The sequence below is a fragment of the Orbilia oligospora genome (assembly GCF_000225545.1).
Source record: "Orbilia oligospora ATCC 24927 unplaced genomic scaffold scaffold00078, whole genome shotgun sequence".
In the NCBI taxonomy this organism is placed as follows: Eukaryota; Fungi; Ascomycota; class Orbiliomycetes; order Orbiliales; family Orbiliaceae; genus Orbilia; species Orbilia oligospora.
The window spans coordinates 503,746-519,319 of record NW_011645635.1 but is presented as its reverse complement, the minus strand read 5'-3'; the positions used below and the strand labels follow the sequence as shown (position 1 = coordinate 519,319).

General features: G+C 47.2%; 4 protein-coding genes across 4 annotated transcripts; 3 read left to right on the top strand and 1 right to left on the bottom strand.

The window, feature by feature from the left end:
* Positions 1-1,869: 1,869 nt before the first annotated feature.
* Positions 1,870-3,846, top strand: AOL_s00078g160 (uncharacterized protein; the record flags this gene model as incomplete). The annotated part of the gene is made up of 4 exons (XM_011123423.1): positions 1,870-2,028; positions 2,103-2,277; positions 2,355-2,459; positions 2,525-3,846. 4 exons carry the CDS (start codon positions 1,870-1,872, stop codon positions 3,844-3,846), a joined length of 1,761 nt encoding a protein of 586 aa, XP_011121725.1.
* Positions 3,847-5,404: 1,558 nt separating this feature from the next.
* On the top strand, positions 5,405-7,223 carry AOL_s00078g159 (uncharacterized protein; the record flags this gene model as incomplete). Its single annotated transcript, XM_011123422.1, has 2 exons — positions 5,405-6,977; positions 7,072-7,223. 2 exons carry the CDS (start codon positions 5,405-5,407, stop codon positions 7,221-7,223), a joined length of 1,725 nt encoding a protein of 574 aa, XP_011121724.1.
* Positions 7,224-7,667: 444 nt separating this feature from the next.
* AOL_s00078g158 (uncharacterized protein) lies at positions 7,668-8,086 on the bottom strand (the record flags this gene model as incomplete). Its single annotated transcript, XM_011123421.1, has 2 exons — positions 7,668-7,875; positions 7,956-8,086. 2 exons carry the CDS (start codon positions 8,084-8,086, stop codon positions 7,668-7,670), a joined length of 339 nt encoding a protein of 112 aa, XP_011121723.1.
* Positions 8,087-8,995: 909 nt separating this feature from the next.
* Positions 8,996-13,640, top strand: AOL_s00078g157 (uncharacterized protein; the record flags this gene model as incomplete). The annotated part of the gene is made up of 3 exons (XM_011123420.1): positions 8,996-12,541; positions 12,611-12,896; positions 12,937-13,640. 3 exons carry the CDS (start codon positions 8,996-8,998, stop codon positions 13,638-13,640), a joined length of 4,536 nt encoding a protein of 1,511 aa, XP_011121722.1.
* Positions 13,641-15,574: the final 1,934 nt, after the last annotated feature.

Below are 15,574 nucleotides of genomic sequence, written 5' to 3'. Positions count from 1 at the left end.
TCGATCGATGTCATACATCCCATATGTCCCCTATATATGCATAATCATGATCACAAATCTGGAAAACCCCTGCTGAAGTTCCTTCGTTTGAATTTTGATTCGAGATCGATAACACTAGTCTAAATTACAAAAAGTCAAGTACTATAAGCCGTCATATAAGGCCTATTATTGTGTTCACCACGTATTAATATTCCATACTCGATGCCGGTAGTTTAGAAGATTACAGTGTATCACAGTCTTATTAATATTCCCGTATGTCTTACACACCACCAATTAAGTCAGATATACTTATAACTATGGCTATGATGGTATTGCTATTCAATCACAAAATCGATCAGATGAACTAATAAATTAATAAAAATCCATACTTAAGCTTGCGGAAACTGCATTGTAGCTAGCTCATTTTAATATATATCCCGACGCAAAGATCTTAAGGCAGAAGATAACAGCCCTAGAACGACAGTACTGATAATCTAATATTATCATATTCGGAAACCTTGGTGATCGGTCGGGCGGAAACGTATATAATCAATTTACTCTGCTGGTAATTTAGCCTTAAATTTACCTAGACCTGAGGACCTGTTGGATTGCTCCCGTTTCGCTCTAATTAAGTATGAAAGTGGTACCCGGATCAAATCTCGAAACAATCACAGGATGCAAAAGAATCAGAAACCACATGCTTAAAAAAAAAAAAAAAGGGAGAGAGAGAGAAACGGCAAATGAATTCGGTGTCGTATGCTTATGTCGTAGAATAATAATTGATATAGTGGCTACGTGGAAGTTTATAAATACGAACTTTAATCTCGGAATGGTTAACGGATTAGAGATATGGCCACAGTTTCGAAACCAAAGTCGCAACAATGGCACCAGAATAGTTAATTGTTGGACTGTCGCTATCCTCCAGCGCCCGAAATTTGAAACGATGAACTCGGAAGTATACATACTACTTAAGTATATACACTTGCGTAGTATATGTCATAGCATGTCTAGCCGGAATACGGGCGGCGCAGGTGGCTAATACAGGGCCATGATTTTAGAACCGATGGTATGGCGTACATAGTAAAATAACGATAGTCAATAATCGACCACCCTGGATCAGGCTAAGGACAGCCTGGACACTTCTATTTCAGTAGTTTATCCCATCTTGATGCTCGCATTTGGATCAATCGAATCTATTCCAGGCACCTTCCAACATTGTCGCCGGTTGGAAACCTGTTGGGCCGTGGCTGGCTGTCGTCGCCAGGCGCCTACCTTGTTAGCCAGTTCGGTGCGATCGAGTCGGGCGAAGCATCACACGGATAATTGCAACGTGCCTTACCTTACCGATTTGCGCCGACGCTAACTCGGATTGTGGGGACCTTAAGTCTCACCCAGATTTACCTAGCCTTGTCGACTTACCTGAGGCTGTCCGGGGTGTCTTGGTCTGGTACTGCACCTCAGGTTTTTCTGCGGCGGATGGACGTGCTTCTCAGTTCTTATGGCCAACCTGTCACTTTCTCGCAAACAGAAGCTCGACCACACGAGCAGGGAAACTTCAAATAAATTATAACCCGCACTTTATTCTTCTTCTTTTTCTTCTCCCTCGTCATCCTCTCATCATCTTCTTCTCATCCTCCATTTACTTTGTCTTTGTCCCTTTGTCGGTCGAAGTTGAAATACCTTGGTTTTACTCTTGCTGTCTGGTGTCTGTACGTGTAAATTTGGAAATCCTGCTTAAACCACAACGACCACACATATCCCACTCACCCGCCCACCTTGACATTGCATCATCTCCGCTGCATCTCCCACCAGCTACCACCACCAATTGACCTGTGCTAACTGAACATCTCGCGATTCGCCCAACATTACAGGATCTGGAATCATTCCAAAATGCGTATCACAAACGCGGCTACCGCTGCTTTACTGCCCTTAGCGGCTTTCATGGGCAACGCTGTTGCTGAGGAGCTTGAAGATGATGCCGTTGAGTCGTCCTCGACCACATCTACCTCTACCTCCACCACTGTTTCCATAAAAAAGCCGACATTCACTGTAAGTTTGCTACTTGTCGCGTTCTCGATGATTACTTCGCGTGTGCTTTGATCCGTACTAACATTCTACCCAAGCCTACTCCCGCCAAAGGTCCGTTCTGGGAACAGTTCACCGATGACTGGAAATCGAGATGGACTCCAAGTCACGCCAAGAAGGGTAATACCGGCGAGGAAGAGTGGGCCTACATTGGTAACTGGGGCCACGAGGAACCATATGTCCTTCAGGGTATCATCGGAGATAAGGGTCTAGGTATGTACCCCACTAGATATTTACAACTACCCCTCCACCCGAAGCTACCGGGTAGCTAATAACTTCGTGATTTATAGTCGTCAAGGATAAGGCCGCTCACCACGCTATCTCTGCTAAGTTCAAGAAGCCAATTGATCCCAAGGGCCAAGGTCTTGTTGTCCAGTATGAGGTCAAGCTTCAGGGTAAGGAATAACTCCTTTCTCCCCTTCTAAAATCGCTGGTACCAGCTACTAACGTACCATCATAGAGGGACTTGAATGTGGTGGAGCTTACTTGAAGCTTCTGCGTGAGAGGACCGAGCTCCATAATGAGGAGTTCTCCAATACCTCTCCATACGTCATCATGTTCGGACCCGACAAGTGCGGTGGTACCAACAAGGTTCACTTCATCTTCAACCACAAGAACCCAAAGACTGGCGAATATGAAGAGAAGCACCTCCAGGGCGCTCCAATGGCTCGTATCGTCAAGCAGACCACTCTCTACACCCTTATTGTCAAGCCAGACAACTACTTTGAGGTCCGTATCGACGGAACTCGTGTCAAGAATGGTACTCTCCACGAGAGCTTTGAGCCACCAGTCCAGCCACCAAAGGAAATCTCCGATCCAGATGACAAGAAGCCAGAGGACTGGGTTGATCAGGCTATGATCCCCGACGAGGAAGCCAGCAAGCCAGAGGACTGGGATGAAGATGCACCATACGAGATTCTTGACGAGGAAGCCGTCAAGCCAGAGGACTGGCTCGAGAACGAGGCTAGTGAGGTCGCCGATCCAGAAGCCATCAAGCCAGAAGGATGGGTTGATGAGGAGGATGGTGACTGGATCCCACCAACCATTCCCAATCCCAAGTGCCAGGAAGCTTCCGGTTGCGGCCCATGGACAAAGCCAATGAAGGCCAACCCAGCTTACAAGGGCCCATGGGTTCGTCCCCAGAAGAGCAACCCAGCCTACAAGGGTGTTTGGGAACCCAGAAAGATTGAGAACCCCTCTTTCTTCGAGGACAAGACCCCATCCAGCTTCGAGCCAATTGGTGCCATCGGTTTCGAACTCTGGACGATGAGCAACGGTATCCTCTTTGACAACATCTACATCGGTCACTCCGTCGAGGAGGCCGAGGCTCTCCAGAAGGCTACTTTCGACGTCAAGAAGGCCATTGAAAAGGAAGAAGATGAAGCCACTCAACCAAAGCCACCCACTGATGAGGATGACGCTAAGCCAGCCGCCAAGGGCCCAACTACACTCAACTTCATGGATGATCCCGTTGTGTACATCAAGGAGAACTTGGAACTCTTCATCACTCTTCTCAAGAAGGACCCCATTGAGGCCATTCGCTTCATGCCAGAGTTCGCCGGTGGTGTCGGAGCCGTTGCCGCCGTTGTTTTGGCCATTCTTATCGGTGCCATCAGCGCTCTCTTTACTCCAGCTGCCGCTCCTGCCGCCAAGGCCGGTGCTGCCAAAGCTAAGGATGCCGCCAAGGCTGTTAAGCAGAAGGTCGAGGAGGTCAGCGATGATGCCTCTGCCACCGGTGTTGAGAAGCCAAAGGCCACCAAGCGTGCCAGCAAGAAGGAGTAAATGGAATAATAGTAACGGAGCATTGTGTGCATTTTTTTTTAAATCTTTTTTTTAATGCATCATGAGGAAAAGGAGGATATAAATGAATGGAGGAGGAGGAGGCCTTTACTTGTTAGACGAATAATATTATAATCATAACTACTAGTGGTATTACGAATGAGCGACTGACCGGGCCGACTGGACTGGTGGGAGAATGTAACCCCCCCCTTATTTTTATTATTATTCTCTTTCCTGTGATGCGAAGGTTTCACCCTTTTTACTGTTCTCCCCACGCTGTCTCTCTCTCTCGCTCTCACTATCTGTTTAGTCAAAAAAGTTTTAGTATTATTGTTCTGACTTTTCGGAGTTCAAATCGTGTATTGATATCTCTGATAGGATAATTCACTTTTTTTCTCATCTTTCTGTTATCATTTTTTAGACGTGAAGGTTTGCATGTGGCGTACGTACTACCGTAGGGGAAACTGAGGGTTTTCTGGGGCAGGAATTCCGCCTTAAGTCTGCTTTTTGGGCAATTAAGACGTCTTAACTGCTGGATAAAGCGTCTTAAAATTTAAAAGCGACCCCAAAAACTCATCAAAACCCCGTACGGTATTTATTCATATGGGCACGTAGTCCATCTTTCAAGACGACAAGACTACCATCAGCTTTAGATTTATTTGATCGCATGAATTAGTATTATAATACCACCAACGTCTACCTCTCTTTGCTAGCCAACAACGCTTTACTACCTACTTAAGTATCTATATATCTACGTATCTACTTATGCTTACATTGACTTTGAATTGGCGGGGTTCATTGCATTGCTACTATTTCGGTGCATATTAAGGGTTTAAGGACTCCTGCCGAAGCTAAACCTATAGCGTTAACCTGCAAGGTCTGAATGCGAATCAGCGACTTCAAGTCTCAAGTCTCAACACGACAAAGATTATTAGTCAGTATACGGCCTCCACGCGCCGCGGAATAGTTCTCCAGGCGGACCTCAGCATATACATAAACTACCTATCTTTCAATCAGATCTGATATCGATCGATCTAGGCCAGATCCGACATATTAATAATGATGTTGTATTTTGTGTGTTGCCTCGGTTGCCCCACGTTAAATGTCCGACAGGGTGGTGGCAAGCTTCCAGGCGTCTGCAAACATTAACCAGGTTCCGATTCGAAGCTTCGGAAGGAGTCCAGCTAGCTAATTGACATTATATCGACGGGCAAATTGGCCGATTGAATTCTGTGTATTTGTTGCATCTCTATAGGTTCATCCTCCCGCAACCTTTTACTTAATACACTGAAGTATTCACAGAGCTCACCTCAAATTCCATCGAATTCGGCGCCACAGCTGTTGGATAAGCGGCTACTTGCGGTCCAACCCTTCAGCTTTAAAAGAAGCTAGCTTCCCCACAAATCCCCAAAGTTGAATTCTCGGACATTCCCCCAGCGACACTCCTTCTCTCTTTGCCTCCTCCTTCTTCTTTCCCTTCTCCTCTTCCTTTCCCCAGCCTCCTTCAATTCAAGCCTTTTTGCATTGACCTCCCCTTTTTTATTCTGAATTATCCTTTACCATGGCAGCGAGACGCATCCTGTCTCGCTCACTCGCAACTTCTCTTCGAACACCAACTGTCCAAGCAGCTCGCGCGCCAATCGCCCTGAGGATGTCCACCCCACTATCAAAATCCGCAACCCAAACAGCGGTTCGGCGTCTGACCGCCACCGCGCAGCATTTCCAGCCTGCAGCAGCTGCCACCGTTCCAGTGGATTACCCCATGACCCACGACAAGATCGAAAACCCACCGAACACCAAATGGTTTGTCAACAATGAATTCGTCGAGTCTAAAACCTCGCAATGGATTGACTTGCACGATCCTGCTACCAACAATTTGGTCACACGGGTTCCACAATCTACTGATGCGGAATTAAAGGCTGCTGTTGATGCTGCTGCCGCTGCCTTCCCAGCATGGAGGGCTACGAGTTTACTCGCCCGTCAGCAGATCATGTTCAAATTCGTCGCTTTGATCCGACAACATTGGGATCGCCTTGCTGCTAGCATTACGCTAGAACAGGGGAAAACATTCGGTGATGCAAAGGGTGATGTTCTCCGTGGTCTTCAGGTCGCGGAGACTGCTTGTGGTATTACTACCCAGCTCACCGGTGAGGTTTTGGAAGTCAGCAAGGATATGGAAACACGCAGTTATCGTGAGCCGCTTGGTGTTGTGGCTGCGATTTGTCCGTTTAACTTCCCGGCCATGATTCCGTTGTGGTGTTTACCTGTCGCTACTGTTACAGGTAATACTATTATTTTGAAGCCATCTGAGAGAGATCCAGGTGCTTGTATGATCCTGGCTGAGTTGGCGAAGGAGGCTGGCTTCCCGGCTGGTGTTGTGAATATTGTTCACGGATCGGCTAAGACAGTGGACTTCATTATCGATGAGCCAAGGATCAAGGCTATCAGCTTCGTGGGAAGTGATAAGGCTGGTCAATATATTTATACCAGAGGTTCTGAGAAAGGGAAGAGAGTTCAGGCGAATTTGGGAGCGAAGAATCACGCTGCTATTATGCCTGATGCGAATAAGAACCATTCGATTAATGCCATCGTTGGAGCTGCCTTTGGAGCTGCTGGACAGAGGTGTATGGCTTTGTCGACTTTGGTTATGGTCGGAGAGACCAAGGAGTGGCTCCCTGAGATCGCCAAGCGAGCTGCTCAGTTGAATGTCAACGGTGGATTCGAGGAAGGTGCTGATTTGGGACCTGTTATTTCTCCACAGGCCAGAGAGAAGATTGAGAAGTTGATTCAAAGTGGAGTTGATGAGGGCGCTACTTTGTTATTGGACGGTAGAGGATACAAACCTGCTAAGTATCCTAATGGAAACTTTGTGGGACCGACCATTTTGTCGAATGTTACGACCGAGATGGAGTGTTATAAGGAGGAGATCTTTGGACCCGTGCTTGTTTGCTTGAATGTGGATACTTTGGAGGATGCGATTGAGTTGATCAACAGGAATAAGTATGGTAATGGAGTTGCAGTCTTCACACAAAGTGGAGCTACAGCGGGTAGATTCCAGAAGGATATTGAAGCCGGACAGGTTGGAATTAATGTGCCGATTCCGGTACCATTGGCGACTAGCTTTTCGTTCACTGGTAAGTTATCCCCCTCTACCTATTCTATTTGTTTCAAAAAGGTTGTTTGGGTGCAGGGGATTGGCGGCTAATATGGATGAATGAAAAATAATAGGCAACAAGGCTTCGATTGCTGGTAATGCGAACTACTTTTATGGAAGACATGGATTGCAGTTTTACACTCAGTTGAAGACTGTGACTTCGCACTGGAGGGCGGAGGATGCTGTTGCGACAAGGGCGAAGACTGAGATGCCGACTCACGACTAAACCTTCTTACCTACTTAAGTACTTACTTAAGTACTTACCTAAGTACTTGCCCTTGAAGTCTAAGTGAGATTTTTAGCGGTGCTAGTGGAGGATAATTTGTAATATGACTTTAATTTGAGAATAATTGAGGTTTATAAAAGTTTTCCTTTCTTGAGATCGGATAGAGACGAAAGGTATATATATTATTGAGGAGACAGTTGTATTATTATATACTAGTATATGAATGGAATGCCGTACTATAATTTCATTTATAACCACCATGGACGCCTGAACTCCCGTAGATATCATACTAATTATCAATAATACCGACCGAATTTTGCCCGAGGCAGGGTATATATGCATACATACAGAGAAGACGACAAGCATCATATCGGATGAAGAAATTAAACCCGGGTTGACTCAAACCACGAGTGAAATAAAATAAAGTAAAGAAAGGAAGATGTGCTACTTGGTTTTCTTTGTCTCTTCACCATCATCTTCTTTCATTGCGACGAGGATGAATAGAACTAAAACGACATTTGCTACCACGGCGGCAATGGAGGCTCCTAGGACGGTGCTGCCGGGGGAGATGTAGGTTGTGGTGAGGTAGTAGCAGCCTATGGGACCGAAGAGCATGGCTACTGTGAAACCAAAGAGTTTTAGGAGGACTTCTCTATTTTATTCATAAATATGATATATTGTATTAGTGGGATGTGATATGTTATTTACTAGGCAAAAGGATGAAGTACATACCGTGGAATGGAGGGACCGGGGTTGTTCTTCATACGTTCGGCCTGCATGGCCTTTGGGAGAACAGGCGGAGGAGACGAAACATTGTCGGACTTTTCGTCGGAGGGGGACTTGACGTTACGACGGGTGGCCATGTTTGCTATAATACCAGCTGATACTAGACGCTCTCGAGACTGTCTGTTGTGGTTGTAGTTGTGGTTGTGAGAGGTTGAAAATTGAAGATATGTTGCAGTGTACTGTGTAGTAGCTAGTAGCAGTCGTGTCTGGGTCCCGTGGTTTCGTGTGGGTGTTCGTGTTGGTGGGGTTCCACAGGCTGCCCGATTGGGACTGATTGCGATTCCGACGGACTGGAAACCGCTGTTGTCGGCCGACAGGGGTTCGCGTATTGAGTGCGTTGCTCTGCTGTGTTGCTTCTGGTTCTAGCCTGCGTCTTTGGCCTCTCAACTTCACTCCAACCCTCATCCTTATTTTAGTAAACTTCACTTCACCCTTCAGCTATCTCACCTTCACGAACTTCAGCTCTTCTTCACCACTATCTCTCCCTCTCACTCAATCATTAGACACGCTTTTCAAATTACTCTTCAAGTGCCTATCTAACTAACTAACTAACTAACTAGCTAGCTAACTATCTTCCCTCTGGTCTACAAACGTCGTGCATCGGTTGGTCATGATAGCTAGCTAAGTAGGTAGATAGCTGCCATTTGATCTTGATTGCTTTCTTGCTTCAATATAGTTATTTTATTATCGTTCTCTATTCTTTCTAACGAAATCAGAGTTTCTGACGGCCATTATCTTCCTGCCAATTTGCTTACAATCGTCGTCTTGAACGTGGCTGCCACAAGCTTGATTGATTGATTGTCTGCCTGTGTGGTCGAATAATTTTTCCGGCGCTCCTTCCTCTCCACAACCTTTCTTGGTCACAACCTTTCTTCTCCTGACCATTCTCATCCTCATCCTCATCTCATCCTCATCCTCACCCTCACCCTCATCCTTATCACCAACGATCAGGCTTACTTGTTTCATTCTCTATCATTTTCATCACGATGGATTCATATGACTACACCAATGGACGGTCTCCCAAGCGACTTAAGCAGTTCGCGGAACCCACCATGCAAGGCCTCCTCAGCGATGAGACACCTGCAGCTGCAAGCAGCAGTCTGCCACCAACTTATCCTCTTCCTAGTCATAACTTTGACGACGATATCATGTCGTCTTCTCCTCCTGCGACAATTCCCACCCAGCTAGTCGCAACTCAGGTCCTTTCGACACCAACTCGCAGCGACCTGCCTTCCACCATTCCGACACAAATCATCAGCACCCCTCTGAGAAATGGCGGCCGCCTTCCTGCTGCTGCCTTACAGTACGAGACTGTACCAACTCAGATAATTGGGACTCCCACTCAGGTTGTTCCGTCATCGTCCGTCGTGCAAGTAGCTGCAAGTTCTCCTGTGGTGAAGGAATCACCAATCCGGCCCGCCCCTCGAGGTCTTTCAGTCTCCTCCACTCCGACGCCCACCGCAAAACCACCATATGTGGTGAAGGTCGACCTCAACAGCGACATGGAGGTACCATATGCAGGGTCCTCCTCAGAGGACGAAGAGGCCAGATCGGCCACCAATACCTCGGCAACGGCCTTTTACCAGTCGCGGCCAAAGGCCAGCCCCCGTGTGTCTGAGTCGCCGGTCCAGAGTGCCGACCCAGTGGCCAATATGCGGAGCTTTGCTGGGCAGTTCGCTTATGCGGCTGCCAGCAAGGCTCCCAATTGGTCCCGGGCGGCCGCGGACCTGGAGAAGCTGAAGACGAGCCACGCAAGGGCTCAAAAGCGTCCTGCGCCCCCCCAGCGTGGCCCCTCCGCCCCCAGGCCCAGCGCGGTCATCGATTTGTCCGGGGACAGCTCGCTCGTCGACCGACTGAAGCGCGAATTCCCTCAGCAGGGAATTCAGCAGATCGTGAAGACTGTCAGCGACAGCAACCACGATTACAGGAGGGCCAAGGGCGCCCTCCAAAAGCATCAATTGGTCGAATGGGGGGTGGACCCGAAAACCACCATCCCGAAGATCCTTCGGGTATACCCCTGGTTGGAGATGGGCCAGGTCGTCGAGGCCCTCATCAAGACGAGGGGGTCTTACGACCGGGCCCTCCAACTCCTGGCAAATGTGCCGCCCAACCCCCTCGATGTCATCGTCCTAGACGATGACCAGGGTGGTCGGGCCAAGGCGAAGAGGAACACGCAGAGGGCACCAACCAAGACGATCAGGGAGAAGTTCTCCCATATCGGTGCCACTCAGCCGCTGCCCCCATCGCCATCCAAGCCCACCGCCCAGTCCCCGCCGACGCCCAGCGAGGGCAGCTCCTTGGCCTCAAAACCTCGGAAGCGCCTCGTTCAGGGCAAGAAGCTCCAGAGGACCCAGTCTCCCGAGGAGCCCGAGACGGTTGACCTTGTGTCATCCGAGGAGGATGCTTCAGAGGAGGACGAGGAGGACGACGTTCACGTGTCGGGCCGAACGAAGACAGTGGCCGACATGCTCAGCTTCATCAATTCCACTGATGTTGCTGGGCTTGTCGACCTCTCCTTCACGGATGAGGAGACGGCGGAGATGATCCTCTCACATCGACCATTCTCCAGCATCCGCGAAGTCCAGGGAGTCGTCAATCCCAACGTCATGAAGGGACGGGGTAAGAATGCAAAGCCGAAGAACATCGGCGAGAAAGTCGTTGACCAGTGTATCGAAACCTGGGAAGGCTTCATAGCAGTTGACACACTCCTCAAGGAGTGTAAGACTTTGGGTGATAAGATTACTGATGGCATGAAGGGCTGGGATGTTGAGAGGGGGGAGAGTTCCACAGAGGGACTCGACATTGTCGTTCCTGGGGAGGGTGGGAGCCCGAAGCCGGGCCACTCCGGGCTGTCACAAGGGATGCAGGGGTTGATGAGCGGTCAGCCAAAACTCATGGCTGAAGACATCCAACTGAAGCCATACCAAGTCCTAGGGGTCAAGTGGCTGGACCTTCTGCACGAATTGCGGTTAGGATGCATCCTTGCAGATGAAATGGGTTTGGGCAAGACCTGCCAGGTCATCGGCTTTCTTGCTCTTCTTCTCGAAAACGGCATTGAGGGACCTCATATTGTTGTCGTCCCGCCCTCCACGCTCGAAAATTGGCTGCGCGAGTTCAAGCGATTCTGCCCGACCCTAAAGGTCGAACCTTACTACGGCAGTCTCGAAGAAAGACAAGAAATGCGAATAGCTCTCGACGAAAACCCCGATTTCAATGTCATCATCACCACTTACAACATGTTCCAAGGCACGAGTCGAAACAACAAGATCGATCAAGGCTTTCTTCGCAAGTGGTCCTACGATGTAGCTATTTTCGACGAGGGGCATCAGCTGAAGAACAATACTTCCGATCGTGCTGTTAGCTTGTCGAGACTGCAAGTCCGGAACCGTATCTTGCTGACAGGAACGCCGTTGCAAAACAATTTGCAGGAGTTGATGAACCTGTTGGCTTTCATTCTCCCAACTCTATTCGAGAACAAGTATGAGCATTTGAATGCTATTTTCAAATATAAGGCGAAGACTTCAGATAATATCTCAGCCGCCAGCAAGTTACTTTCCCTCGAACGAGTCAAGCGAGCCAAAGCGATGATGACTCCATTTGTTCTCAGACGTAAAAAGGTCCAGGTCCTTCACGACCTACCCAAGAAATTCCAGCATGTCACTGAGGTTGAACTCACCTCTGCCCAGGCGGAAGTTTATCAGAAGACCGTCGACTCCGCCATAGCTACGGCTACTACTGATGATAACACTACTAAACCCATCACAAAAACTAGTTTATTGATGAGGCTCAGACAAGCAGCCATTCATCCGATGTTGTCGAGAAGATTTTACACAGATGCCACGGTTCGCAAGATGGCACGAGCAATCAAAAAGGAGCCGCAGTACGATACGGAAGATCACGATGTTAACGTCATCGAAGGGGAGATGTTGCAATATAACGATTACGAATTGGACAAACTCTGCCAGGACTATCCAATGACATTGAAAAGCTTCAAGCTCCAGAACGAGGAATGGATGGATTCGGCGAAGGTGTTGGCGTTGAAAGATATTCTGTTGAAAGCCAGAGACAATGGTGACCGCGTACTTGTTTTCTCACAGTTTACTATGGTACTGGACCTCCTCGAGAAAGTATTGGGGACTATCGAGATGCCATTTTTACGATTGGATGGAAGTACAAATGTCGCCCTTCGACAAGAGTTGATCGATCAGTTTGAAGAAGAGAAAGATATCACTGCGTTCCTACTTTCGACCAAAGCTGGTGGTGTAGGTTTGAACTTGGCGGCAGCCAACAAGGTTGTCATTTTCGATGCTTCATTCAATCCATTTGATGATTTACAAGCTGAGGACAGAGCTTGGCGTATCGGACAAACGAGGGATGTCCATGTAATTCGCATTATTTCTAAGGGGACGATTGAAGAGAATATTGATCAGTTGGCGAAGACGAAGTTAATGTTGGATGCTAGTGTCAGTGGAGAGCAAGGAGAGGAAGTTGCGGAATTTGTGAAGAATACACTTGTTAAGCAGATTTTCAACGTTGGGGACTAGAGGTCTTTTCGTTCGAAGGTTGCTAGGAAACAAGAACCGGGGAATGGGATTACTAAGGGGAAGGCCGTTGATGGCGGGGTTGGAAAACAAGACAGCTCCATCAGTGAACACAAGGCGCCGAAAAAAGCAGAGGATGGATCAGATGCTAAGGGGGTTTGCGAGCCTAGTGTGGAGAAGGTCGCCAGCGAAGCTAGTTCATCATTGAAACGCAAAGCAGAGGAAGAGGATACTGACACGAGCGCACAAGCTAAGAAACGAAAGGAGGAGGATCCCGCTATTGAAGAAACAGAAGAGGAACAACTTGGCACCAGAAGACGACTTACGAGATCGCAATCCAATGCGAGTACAGTAACGAAGGATGTTTCTGCTCAATGCGAGTACAGTAACGAAGGATGTTTCTGCTAAGCGTAGCAACGGATCCATCGCCCAAAAAACTGGAGGAGAGAAGACTAGTTCCGCACGGAGTCTTATGAGATCAACATTACAAGTGAATCCTCTAAAGAAAGAAACATCCAACAAGCGAACCCTCGAAGACACTGGTGAATCCGCCTCTGTTGCTAAGAAACAAAAGAAGGATTCTGCCGTTGACGAAGCTAAGGGTACCAGGAAGGCCAGTGCTGAGAATACTATGCCCTCAGCCTCTCATGCTACAATCCAAGGTGGTGACGAGCCTGTAATCCGATCTAGCAAGAGAAAGCGCACAAGTACCGAATCTAGTTCCTCCCCTACGAAGCAGCAAAGCAAGTCCAAATCCCCTACTTCCTCTGGGTCTCAGAATACGAACGACGCATCCCAAGGTCAAGTCGCCAGGCGACAACGTATGGTCAAACGTACCGAGTCGGCCAGCTCCTCTGTTGCAAAACAAAACGCAGAAATGTCGAAATCTAGTACACTATCGCCCCGCCATTCCGGAAAGGCCTCTCCCGGTGATCAGACCGAGGATCATCATGGGACGGCAGAAAATGGTTCTCGTCCGACAAAACGACATCAATCAAGGCCAGTATCGGAAACACCCGAATCTACTCCTGCTTCATCCAAGTCTGCTTCGCAAAAGGGCAAGACACCGCCTCGTGGAAAGGAACCGTGATCCTCTTGAGTGCCATATCCGACACTTTTTCATGAAACCATATCCACTGCCCAACTTTTTTTCCCTCTTCATAACTTTAACAATCGCAGCATACATATCTGCTTTCTACGTCGTTCGGCGGGTTGCATCTTTACTCCGCAACGTCTACTATCGTCGTATCTTTCTGCAAAACAAAAATAGACATTAGATCCAAACGGCATCTATACGGCGTTATTCATGATTTCTCTTTTTCACGGGTTCTAATTATATGGAAACCCATGATGGCGTTAATTTGTTTTATAAGCTGTTTATTCTCTATCATTATCGGCCGTTGTCCATATCTATACGCCTCTACTTTTTCATTGCTACGATTATTAGAAGGGACGGATATTACAAAATCGGTGTCTCTTTTTATTCTCTAGTCTACTTTTCGCATAATATTTCGAAGACTCTATTTTCCGGCGCACTCTATTTGGAGTTAGAAAAAAGTCTTTTTTGTCATGTATCTTAACTAGCGATAGATGAAATAGATACAGGTGAATGTGATATTTGTTTTATGTGAAAAGTGGTATATTCAATTATACTTAAAGCATAATAGAGATCGAACCATAGGTATATAAATTGACTTAGGTAGGTAGCTCGGGAGCTAGGTATTCGAATATCCCTGGCAAGAGGGTCATAGGACGTGCTAAAGCTAATTATTACGTGAAGATTATATATACATATGCGAATCTCGTTTCTGTTTGTAACAAATATCTAGTCTTGTCGAGCTCGCTAACTAGTTATTTTGACGTTTTTCTTAGCGGGACGTATGCACGGATGGCATAACGACCCGTTCTAGTGGATTTGTATGGACGGTTATGCTAGTGCCGCTTTGAGAGTTAGAGCTCTGGAGCTGAAGGTAGAATTTGACCTGCACTGAGACTGTCAACATGTTCGAGTTCTAGTTCTAGAGATGCATAAGTAACATTAAGTAAGTGCGTATGACCGGATCCGCCTTCCCTTTTCCTGGAATGAGGATAGATTGACTAACTTCCTGTGCTACCAACACTTTTTGAGGTTAATTTTGTATTTTGTATGTGACACAAGCTCGTGTTTTTTTTAACTTCACACCCTCATTGATATCATGATTCAGAGAAGAGTATTATTTTTTTACTTTTATTCCCCTTTCCGAAATTAATTGTTAAAATGGAAGTTGTCTTGCTTGTGATCCGGTCCACGAGCTGGATGGGCCACGAGTCTTGTTACATTCGTACATTCTTTGGAGCATCATGATATCAACATCAGGCTCAAGGAATGATGGTAACTTATATGCCGGAGCTAGTATCTTAGAATCCTGGACGGTGGCTGTAAGCACTGTTCAGAATATAGCAGGCTGAAGCAGAAAGAGAGTAGTGAACGGCAATATGGTGTAGAGATTCTTAAGAGCTCAATATCAACTTTTTTTTTTCTCTCCCTCTCTTTGACCTGAAATATAGTAATAACCTTCTACATTCGTCCTGAAACAATTTGAAGAAGATACTTAGGATCCCTTATGAAAAATAGGAGGCCTCTCTCATGTCTTTTGCAATTCCTTTTCTTGGGAAAGGCTGAAAAAAGGTCTGCCAAAAAAAAAAAAAACCTGGCCGGGAGAAAAAGCACTGAGGGAAGTAATCGTAAGCGAGTCCAGTTGATAAGGCATGAATCTGGCCACCCATCCCTCCCCGCATCCCTTTAGAAAGAGCTCATGTCCAGTTATATCCATTCCTCCTCCTGCAAGCGACCGAATCGGTGTCTGCAGGTTTACCTGCTTGATGCTGCGAGGGATTCTTAAGATCCGGAGCAGGGATTCGCTTCTTTCCTATGCATACTCGACTCTCATGTCTGCCGTATGTGAAAAGTGTGGGTCTAGGCTCTTAAAAGCTGAAGCTTAGCTTGCATGTCAATTATTAGAGACTAACAGAACGACCGACCGG